This window comes from Periplaneta americana, chromosome 14 (genome assembly GCF_040183065.1).
Source record: "Periplaneta americana isolate PAMFEO1 chromosome 14, P.americana_PAMFEO1_priV1, whole genome shotgun sequence".
Classification (NCBI taxonomy): Eukaryota; Metazoa; Arthropoda; class Insecta; order Blattodea; family Blattidae; genus Periplaneta; species Periplaneta americana.
Window position 1 is genome coordinate 58265102 of NC_091130.1, and position 11793 is coordinate 58276894.

General features: G+C 37.6%; 1 protein-coding gene across 2 annotated transcripts in view; it reads left to right on the forward strand.

The window, feature by feature from the left end:
* Positions 1-6912, forward strand: part of LOC138713339 (uncharacterized) — a 41176-nt gene extending 34264 nt beyond the window's left edge. The window contains exons 3-4 of one of the 2 annotated variants that reach the window (XR_011335847.1): positions 3660-4720; positions 6095-6912. Coding sequence is in view for 1 of the 2 variants with exons in the window: in XM_069845358.1 (XP_069701459.1) it covers positions 4426-4720; positions 6095-6135 (336 nt within the window). In the remaining variant the exon portion in view is untranslated. Of the gene's footprint in view, positions 1-115; positions 4721-6094 lie in introns of those variants that run through there. The other variant, XM_069845358.1, reaches the window with a different exon arrangement.
* The last annotated feature ends 4881 nt before the right edge of the window (positions 6913-11793 follow it).

An 11793-nucleotide genomic window follows, 5' to 3' on the forward strand; every position in this document is an offset into this window, starting at 1 on the left:
TGTGGTGTAACATTGTTGACAGCAGCATAAATTCTTTCTTGTAAGTCTGCCAAATCACGTACTGGCGTCCTGTAGACCTGGTCCTTAACAAACCCCCACAGGAAAAAATCAGGTGGTGTTAGATCTGGTGATCTGGCAGGCCATGTGATGTACGGTGATCCTCTTCCGATCCATCTTGCAGGGAATTGTTCGTCTAAGAATGTGCGAACCATGTTGGCAAAGTGTGGTGGAGCCCCATCTTGCTGGAAAATTGCTCCATCTGGGAGTTGTGGCACAGCATACAGTTGCAACATATCCAGGTACGTGTTTGCAGTGACTGTCTTTTCAGCAAAGAAATAGGGACCAATGATTCTGTCACGCATGATCCCACACCAAACATTCCATTTAGGGGAATCCCGTTGGTGTTCAATTACGACACTTGGATTTTCCGACCCCCAGATGCGACAATTGTGTCGGTTTACTTTTCCACTGACGTGGAAGGTTGCCTCATCTGAGAAACAGACTCGAGTTAGAAATGTGTCGTCATCGTCCACTTTATCCAACATTGTTTCTGCAAAGCGTTTTCGTTCCAGTTTATCATTCGGCGTAATCATCTGATGAAGTTGCAGCTTGTACGCTCGCAAACGCAATCTTTTATGGAGCACTGTATGCACTGTTGTTGGGATGTTCAACTGCACACTAGCCTGTCGAATGGATTTCCGCGGGCTTCTCTGAAATGCCTCGTGAATGCGTTCGACATTTTCGTCAGACACTTTACGCTTGGAATGTTTACCTGCATTAGACAACAAACTTCCTGTTTCTCTGAGCTGCCTATCCCATTTCATTATTGAGACGTACGTCGGTACAGCTTCCCTCGGTCTAAGATTGTACTGACGGCGAAACAAGCGCTGTACACGAATTATGGATCTATGTTCTGCTAATGACAGCACACAAAAGGCTTTCTGCTGTGGCGTCCACATGCTGACTGACTAAAGATACGATACGAATTCTCTTATTTAATGATCTGCGCATGCGTGAGTCTTCTAAAAATAAGTAACAACAATGGATTAAAACTTCCCAATTTCCTCTTTACAATGGTACCAATCTTAACCCATTTGCATGCATTGTTATGAAATTATAACTATTTCTTTTATTATACTTATAAGCGGAACACGGTGTATAGTTTGGGGGGAGGCTGTTCGTAATCAGTGATATAAGGCAGCATTCAAGCTGTAAAACTGTTTTCTTACTGAAAGTGTGGCTGAACTGAGAAGTGCAGAAAGTGATTCCCTGATGGGAGTGGGAGGGGCTATTAAATACACTCAAAATAAAAGTTACCAATTTTCGAACATTATCGACATTCTCTGCTTTTTGAAATAGAAGTGTATTGTGAAAATCTATTCACGTGGATGCAATTTGAAATTAAATGTTTTATAAATCACACAATTCCCACTAGAATAGATACATACACGTCAATGTAATATAAATCTCTCCTCTTCTTCGTTTCGTTTTTCCTTTTTCTCCATTTTTTTTTCATTTGGGTGCAGTTGAGTTCCTTTAGCCCCTGACTTCGGTGGGAGTGCTACTGTTTGTTTTTAAAAACTCTCATTTTATGAAACGTCGTTGTTACTGTTATTACTGTTATGTAGTTACGATTTCAAGATACACATGTTGTAAACATAATATGTAGCCCTGCATTAGGCCTACTCTCTCACGTTACCTAACAGACAATACAAGGTTTATTGTTTGACTCGAATCCAGTTAGTTCCTCATTAAATGTGCAGAACAAAGGAATATTCAATGCACACGGAACAACAGAGGAGTACTCAATATACACCAGAACATGTGCAGAACAACAGAGGAGTACTCAATACACACAGAACAACAGAGGAGTACTCAATACACACCAGAACATGTGCAGAACAGAGGTGTACTCAATACACACAGCACAACAGAGGAGTACTCAATATACACCAGAACATGTGCAGAACAGAGGAGTACTCAATACACACAGAACGACAGAGGAGTACTCAATACACACCAGAACATGTGCACAGAGGTGTACTCAATACACACAGAACAACAGAGGAGTACTCAATACACACCAGAACATGTCCAGATCAACAGAGGAATACTCAATACATACCAGATATATCTGCAGAATTAACAAAGGAGTACTCAATACACATCGAACAACAGAGGAGTACTCAATACACACAGAACAGAGGAGTACTCAGTACACATCATAACATGTGCAGAACAACAGAGGAGTACTCAATACACACCAGATATATCTGCAGAACAACAAGGGAGTACTGAATACACACAGAACATAGGAGTACTCAATACACACCAGAACATGTGCAGAACAACAGAGGAGTACTCAATACACACAGAACAGAGGAGTACTCAATATACAGCAGAACATGTGCAGAACAACAGAGGAATACTCAATACACACAGAACAACATAGGAGTACTCAATATACACCAGTACATTTGCAGAACAACAGAGGAATACTCAATACACACAGAACAACAGAGGAGTACTCAATACACACCAGAACATGTGCAGATCAACAGAGGAATACTCAATACACACAGAACAACAGAGGAGTACTCAATACACACCAGAACATATGCAGGACAACAGAGGAGTACTCAATACACACAGAACAACAGATGAGTACTTAATACACACCAGAACAACAGTGGTGAGTTCATATCTACTGTTATTTATTTGTTTCCAGTGGCACACCCAGATACGAAGTTTGGGGCTGCTAGCCATAATCGGTGATATGAAGCAACAATTAAGCTCTAAAACTGTGCTTACTGAAAGTGCGGATGGACTGGCAAGTACACAAAGTGGTTCTCTGCTGGGAATGGGTGGGGCTATTAGATACACTCGAAATAAAAGTTACTCATCTTCGAATATTATCGACATTTAAAGCTTTTTGAAATAAAAGTACATTATAAAAATCTATTCAAATGGATGCAATTTGAAAATAAATTAAAAAAAAAAATCACACATTTCACACAATATCGATAACAGATACATAACCGTCAATTAATAAAAATCTTTCCTCTTCTTCATTTTATTTTCATTTGGGTGCGCTTCAGTCGCCTTAGCCCCTCTCCCTGCTGGGAGTGCCACTGTTCGTTTTTAAAGACACTCATTTTATTGAATGTCGTTCTTCCTGTTATGTAGTTATGATATCTAGATAAACATGTTGTGAACAGAATATGTAGCCCTGCATTAGCCCTATGCTAACTCTCACGTTACCTAATAGACAACACGAGGTTCATTGTTTGGCTCAAATCCAGTCAGTTCCTGATTAAATCTTGTGACCTTTTATCATCTGATCTGAATGTCAGAAAATTACTGCTAAGCATTATCAGATCGTTTACCATTTATCTATTTGTTTATGAACTGATGAGGTCTTTTTTGTCTTTGTACATACGCATTTCTGAATTCCATCTTCGGCCTGATTCAGTTTATGAACAATATATCTAATTAGTGTTGAATACAGTTCTACACCAGATATTTCTAATGTTTCAACAGCAGCTGGCAAACAACTAAAACATGACAAATCGTAATTTGTATTATATTCATTGCCTGCATCCCTCTAATTAATATTACTTACCTGGTTTTAATCGAAATGTTATTTCTTCTCTTTACAGCACCTAATATCAGTACTTGTACTGCTGAACAACAAGTGTGGTGAGTTCATATTTACTGTTATTTATTTGTTTCCTGTGCGACACCAAGATATATAGTTTGGGGGAGGGGGGAGGCTGTTCGTAATCAGTGATATAAGGCAGCATTCAAGCTGTAAAACTGTTTTCTTACTGAAAGTGTGGCTGAACTGAGAAGTGCAGAAAGTGATTCCCTGATGGGAGTGGGAGGGGCTATTAAATACACTCAAAATACAAGTTATCAATTTTCGAACGTTATCGACACCACCAGAACCAGCCGGTCCTGGTGCCCCCTGTGCTGCCTCCCACAGGGTGCGCCTGTGCAGTTACTTCTAACACAACCAGAACCAGCCACTGCCGGTCCCGGCACCCCCTATGCTGCCTCCCAAGGGGTACACCTGTGCAGTTACTTCTAACACCACCAGAACCAGCCACTGCTGGTCCCGGCACCTCCTATGCTGCCTCCCATGGGGTACGCCTGTGCAGTTACTTCTAACACCACCAGAACCAGCCACTGCTGGTCCCGGCACCCCTATGCTGCCTCCCATGGGGTACGCCTGTGCAGTTACTTCTAATACCACCAGAACCAGCCACTGCTGGTCCCGGCGCCCCCTATGCTGCCTCCCATGGGGTACGCCTGTGCAGTTACTTCTAACACCACCAGAACCAGCCACTGCTGGTCCCGGCACCCCTATGCTGCCTCCCATGGGGTACGCCTGTGCAGTTACATCTAACACCACCGGAACCTGCCATGGCCAGTCCCGGCACCCCCTATGCTGCCTCCCACAGGGTGCGCCTGTGCAGTGAGTTCAAACACCACCAGAACCAGCCATTGCCGGTCCTGGCGCCCCCTGAGCTGCCTCCCACAGGGTGCGCCTGTGCAGTGAGTTCTAGAAACTTTCATGGTGCCCAAAACGATCTTCCCGTCCATTCCGTGCAAGAGCTGCTGCAGGCTCCGCACCCGAGCCCGCACACACCTCCCTGCTGCACCTTCCTGCCCGTGCTGCCCACATGCGGAGATGCTTGTACAGAGCATCACCCACTCGGTACGCAATACTACATTAAATGTTGTGATCTTATATCATCTGATCTGGATGTCAGAAAATTACAGCTAAACATTATGAGATTGTTTAGCAGCACAATTTTCTTACAGTTACATGAGAATATTATAACCATCTTCACAACAAATATTTTGCCAAATTTATGTATGTTACGGGGTTTAAGCAATAGTCGCATTTGTCGCATTTTATATGGGTCTTCCAAAAATGTAATAGATACTCATTGTAGATGTGCAAAAATGCAAGAACCACTATAGGCTTGAGAAAACTTCAGAAACAAAAGTGATTATGGAGGAAATTAAATCAAAGAAGTGTATGGAATAATTTCATTATTTTTTTAGATTCTAAATTATAATGAAATGTTAATGCAATAGAATGGAATGATCAATATTCAAGAAAGTGTATAACAGTGCAGTACTGATAGATGTCGAGGAATGGATTTCAGATTTGGTACAATTCACGTATAGTTTGGAAATGTGATATTGTCGTGGGCCTGGATGTTATTGTTGAGTGTCTCAGATGATTGGAAAGCAAACACGCGTGTATGGCCTAATCGCGGAATTTGTAATCGATTGGTATTATCAAAGGTTTCCCTATATTTTGTTCGTGTATATAAGTCAGCCATAAGTAGACGAAAACATTTCGGTATTGCATTGGGTCAGCAACAAAATTATTCCACGTTTTCGATATTACTCCTTTTATATGTTAGTATTACTTAATGTCTTAAATTACTCGAGGGAACATCTTGCTCACCACGTTACTCCTGTATCTGTTGGATGATCGATCACCTTTGCTCAGGCATGTGGATATGACGACAACAGTTTGTTGACCTTGGCCATGTATTGTTATTAATGTCTAAATTTATGTTCAGCTTTAAGTAGTGTTAGGAAGAAGTAATCCAATGTGCTCACTCTGCTGCATAGTACAGTATATTTGCGTGGCATTGGGTGAGGTTGAACAACCATAGACAGTCTGATGCTAGGAACAGTGCAGTTGATTCAAGAGAAATAACTGAGATTGTTATGTACTTTTTATTTTGTTTTGATTAGTTATACAAATTGATGTTATATTTCTAAACGTGTGATGATTTGGTACAGATTGTAAATTTATGTATTTGTTTATGTATTGAGAGGTCTTTTTTGTCTTTGTACATATGCGTTTCTGAATTCCATCTTAGCCTGATTCAGTTTATGAACAATGTAATACACAGTTCTACACCAGATATTTCTAATATTTCAATAGCAGGTGGCAAAAACCTAAAACACGACAAATCGTAATTTGTATTATATTCAATGCCTGCACCCCTTCTAATTAATATTACTTACCTGGTTTTAATAGAAATGTTATTTCTTTTGTTTGCAGCATTTACTGTGATGAACCTCACTCAGAGAATCAGCGTATAATGATGGATGGTTCAGTGTTGTCAATGTAAAACGAGTCCATGAACAGTGCAGTGGTGTTATGACAAGGATGCAACTACTGTGCTTGAAATATCTCAGTCTAGACAAATATTTCTATTTTATTGTTATTAAATAGTCCTAAAATTATTATTATTATTTATGCTGCATATCATGATTGTTTCATGTTTTAAATTTATAAGGTTCCATTTTATATGTAATTCTTTGAACAAATATTTTAGGTAATATAATATTTTCTGTGCTATTTGTGTCTTTTATTCTGTTTCTGTCCTAAATTACATACCTTGAAAACAATATACTTTGCATACTTGCACTCGGTAATGAGTTTTGGAATAATATTCTGGGGAAATTCTACAGATAGTAACAGTATATTCCTATTACAAAAAAGAGTAATTAGAATAATAGTAGATGCGAAATCTAGGGAATCGTGTAGAACCATTTTCAAGGAACTACAAATAATGCTAATGGCTTGTCAGTATATTTTTTCATTAATAAACTTCCTCGTGTGTAATCGTGAAAACTTTGTAACTAATTCAACAGTTCACAACATAAATACGCGTTAACAAAATTACTTTCATACTTCATAGGAAAGTCTATCATGCTATCAAAAAGGAGTGCGTTGTATGACAGTAAAAATGTTTAATAGCTTTCCTATGGATATAAAAAATCACTCAAAATATAAAATTATTTAGAGCCAAAATAAAGAAATACCTACCTAATTTCTCACGCCTTTTGTTCTGTAGGTGAATTCATGTCATTCAACAATGCTTCATGAATATTTCTTTCTTGCCAGATAAAAACTACAGTGAAACCTCTACTTACGAACACTCCTCATATGCGGACAGATTTTTATGTCCCAACTGAAATAGTATAGAAATAATGATAAATTTAACTCTTGTCTAAGGACATTCTCTGACACTGACAGCTGTTTCACAATCCTAAAGCTGACTTTACCTCCTAACCGCGGACAGAACTTGGATTTTCAAGACGTAATCTGTTACAAAAATGGAAAATTTAGTTTTGAAAACTGTACAGAAATTCCTTAACATGAAAGAAGACAATAAGGGTCTCGTAGGCTACCACTAGCCCAGCCGGCTATCCCTTGTTAGCTGAAAGCGGGTGGATAGACGGAGTCATAAAATTTAACCTGTCTGATGGGTCCAAGGTTTCCGCAATCGTGAAATTGTATTCGACACATGATAGGGTTAATAAATTATTCTCTTCACTTCAATCAGTTGTTCTGTTTCGAGAAACATGGCACCTGAACGTAAAGGTTAAGTTGAAAACCGTAAATTACAGTACTGCATAACTGTAGGCCTAGAATAAAATTGCATGGCATAATACTGTATTTTCCTTTTTCGGTCTTATCTACTGTAGTTCAGACTTGCAAAGAATTTACTGTAGTACAGTATACTGTAGCCTATTTAGAATTAAACTATAGTAATACATTTCATTTAAAGCGTGAAGGGATACATAATGCATATTATAAATTTACTGTTACATTGGGGAGCCTCCCTCCCAATAAAGAACACCTCCCAGATGTGGACAGATTATTATGTCCCTTCGATGTCCGTAAATGAGAGGTTTCACTGTAGTTTTTTTTTTATATGTTTGAAGTTTCGACAGGTACTGCGGATTCCCTGTACAAGGCAATGATGGATTCTCTAAAATCAAAGAAAATCATTAATCTTGATAATCTCGTTGGTTTCAGCTCTGACACAACAAATGTTATGGTTGGAGAACATAATTCAGTATTTTCGAGCTTAAAGAAAGAATTCCCACATGTAGCATGTATCATATGTTCATGCCACATGATACATCTTTGTACTACAAAAGCGTGCTTAAAACTTCCAAGAAGTGTTGAAGATTTGCTCAGAAACTTGGGTTCTCATTTCAGTAGAAGTTTTGGTAGGAGAGAAGCATTTAAAGAATTTCAAGTGTTTTTTCATACTCTACACAATATGCTATCCCCTTGTGCTACTCGTTGGTTGTCTCTGAAATCGTGCATTGATAGAGTACTGGAGCAGTATCATGCACTTAAAGCCTACCTGAGAAATTTCGTCATGGAAAATCCATCTACCACTACAGACAATATGCTTTCAACTATGGATAACATATTTACTTTGGCTTATTTAGAATTCATGTCATATGTTTTAGGCATATTTACAGAATTTAATACAGTTTTTCAAAGTGGAGTTCCTCTTCATAAATTAAAGCCAGAAGTAGAAAAATGCTAAAAGATCTATGCTGTAATTTTATTAAATTTGATATTAAGACAATTGTAATTTTGCAGTTAGACCAAGCAAATCCAAGGAACTCGTTGGATTGGATAACATATATTTAGGCATTGCAGCCCAGGAAACATTTGCAGGATTCAAAAGCAACACTGACATATAGCAACAGAATATAAATTTCTTTCTCAAAAGTTGCTTTAATTTCTATGTAGAGCTTGTATCACAGATCAAAAGACGATTTGACTGCTAAAATCTTATTTTTGATATAATTTCCATAGTCAAACGGAACATAGCCCAATCCCTTGCTGTTAAATCCTTGCTTCCTGTAATAACTAGGTTCCCTGCTTTAAAGAATGTAATCAAATGTCAGCAACTGGATTCCGAATGGAAAAATCATGCTATGCCGGAACATGAAAAATTAGGATTGGATGCATCTAAATAAGCTGATTAAATCTGTAGCCAACATTCCTATTTTTCCAAATTTAGGAAAGATTGTCTTCCTTCTCCTCTGTCTCCCCTTTCCCATTGCCTTGTTTGAACGAGTTTTTAGTACATTCACAATCTAGTATATACAGTCACGAAGCTCAATACGTAGGGAATATGCATCCATAGATAGTTACTAACCACTAGGATTGCTACTATCACCTCATCACAGACAATGCGAATTACAGGTCTTTCATAAGTATAAAGTCTATCGAAAAATTAACTGTTTTGGATAATTTTTTAAAATGATATTCAACCTCACGAAAAAGAACCCTTCCTGGAGCCGTACAGTCGATTTGGAAACAAAACACCTCCTTCTCTCGCCACCAGAGCTATTAAACGAAAGAATGGTCAGTGTTTTAAACCTTTATTCATCATCATCATCATCAAATATATCATGGTTTAGGCCCTTAGGCCCATTCCATTTCCAGGAAATCAGAACTGTTCTTTCCATCTCTTTCTCGGCCTGCCAAGATCTCTTCTACCAACTAGTTGATACAGGAACATCTGTATAGGAGTGCAGTTTATGTCCATTCTCAACAGATGTTGGTACCACTGCTATCTAGAAGAGTGTATGAAGTCAAGAAAACTTTGTATTTGTAAATCTTGACGAATTTCACTATTTCTCTTCTGATCTTTCAATTTGTAACCAGCAAGAGGTCTTAATAATCTCATCTCCGCCGCCTCTATTCTTCTACATTGTTGCTTGGTCAGTACCCAATTTTCGGCTCCATATGTTAACAGTGGTATTGCCATTGCCTTATAGAATTTCAATATTGTTTCCTTCCGGACTCTTTTCATTAGAGTCCGTTTTATTGTTCCCAGGAGCTGTAAAAGTCTGGAGAGTTTAGTTTCTTTATCACTTGGTTGGTCATATGTAATATTACACCCTAGGTAATTAAAATTTTAAACCTATTCTAAATTGACATCATTGATTGAGATTTTGGATCGTCCGGGTTGAGATCCTATGAATCCGAAAATTTTTGTTTTCTTTGTAGATACCTTCAAATTGTAATCGACAGCTATTTTATACATGCTGAATACTGCTTTTTGTAGATGTGCTCATTATCTGAAAGGATCAATAAATCATCAACAAAAAGCATAAAATTTAGAGGTGTTTCTCCGATAAAATTAACATTTAGTTGTGCTTACCATTTCTCCCACAACTTCGTCAATATAAAAATTAAACAATGCAGGTGACATGGGACACCCTTGACTTATACCTCTTGTTATTTTCTTTGAATTCTTACTGATTCCGAAAATTGTTTTAATTTTTATTATGGTATTCATATACATAGTTTGAATAGCTCTAATTAAATGTGTTGGTATGCCCCTTTCTTTCATTATTTTCCAAAGTTTCACTCGACTCACAGTATCGAAGGCCTTTTCAAAATCAATGAAGGCCACAGCAGTCGGGATATTACGAGTATATTCTCTATTCTTTTCTATTATCTGAGATACGGAGCAAATACAGTCCATACAGGCTCTGCCCTTCCTGAATCCATTTTATCCTTCTAAGAGTAAAGTTTCCATTATTGTTGTTAACCTTTTGTTAATTACTTTTGCATATATCTTATACCACAATAATTGTCTAAATTCTTTCGGTCTCTCTTCTTAAATATGGGAATTATGACAGAAATATTCCATTCATCTGGTATATGACTATAAATCCAACATATATTCAAGAAATCTAGAAATTTATTAAGAAAGTTTAATGATGCATAGGCTATTTAAATAATTCAATATTAAGCCCATCCAATCCAGGCGACTTCCTGTTCTTCATGCTTTTTAGGACATCAAGAAGTTCTTCCATCATTAATAAATCAGTTACATGTTCTTTGAATGCGTATTTAACATTTTCTTCCTCTTCTCCACTCCACAATTGATGGTAATAATTTAACCATTCTTGTTCTGAAATAGTATTCAGTTGCAGTTCATCTTTTTCGTCTCTATCTAGTTTTCTTTAATATTTTATATGCATTTCTTTGGTGTCAATGTAAATCATGTACCATTCTATTAACGAACATTTCCCAACTTCTTCGCTTCAATATTCTTATCTCTTTTTTAACTATTGCAGGTAATCTTTTGTGTTCTAGATTGTCCTGGATAGATCGTGAGCCTAGGTACTTTAAATATGCATCTTTCTTCTACTTTATTAATTTTTCCAAGTCTTCATTCCAAATTGGGGGGCCTTTTTTATTTCTTCTTTTTTTCCTCCTTCCTAAAGCTTCATCTGTAGACTTAATAAGTATGGACTTCAAAATTTCCCATTCTTTATTTAAATTTGAGCTTAAAGGCGTTTGCAGTAGATATTGATTTATTCGATTTTGATATAGGAGTCGAATACTTTCTTCTTCTAGCAAGCTTACTGTTGTTGTTGTTTTCTAATGCCAGGCATTTGACAATAAAGTCATTTGACCTCTTGCACTCCAATATTTTTCAAAGATATTATCATGGCCAGCCACTGAAGCACAGATTTTGAGGTGTTCCGAATCCATTTCTTGGTTTGAGTTGCACAATGGGCAGTTAGGGGACTGATATATTCCAATTCTATGCAGGTGTTTGGCCAAATAATCATGGCCTGTTGCCAATCTAAATGCAGCTACAGACGATTTGCGTGGTAAATCGGGAATTAACTGTGGATTTTGATGCAGAGAGTTCTATTTTTCCCCTTGAGATTGTGTTATCAAATATTGTTTGTAAAAGTCTAAGTATGTAGATTGAATAAATCTTTTCACAGAGTAAAACGTAGATTTAGTAACAGGTCTGTAAGCAGCAGTGCTGCCCTTCTTTGCTAAAGCATCCGCATTCTCGTTTCCCAGGATTCCACAATGGGATGGTATCCATTGGAATACAATTCTTTTATTGAGTGATATTAATTGAGAGAGCATTTTAGTTATTTCTGCTGTTTGAGATGAAGGTGTGT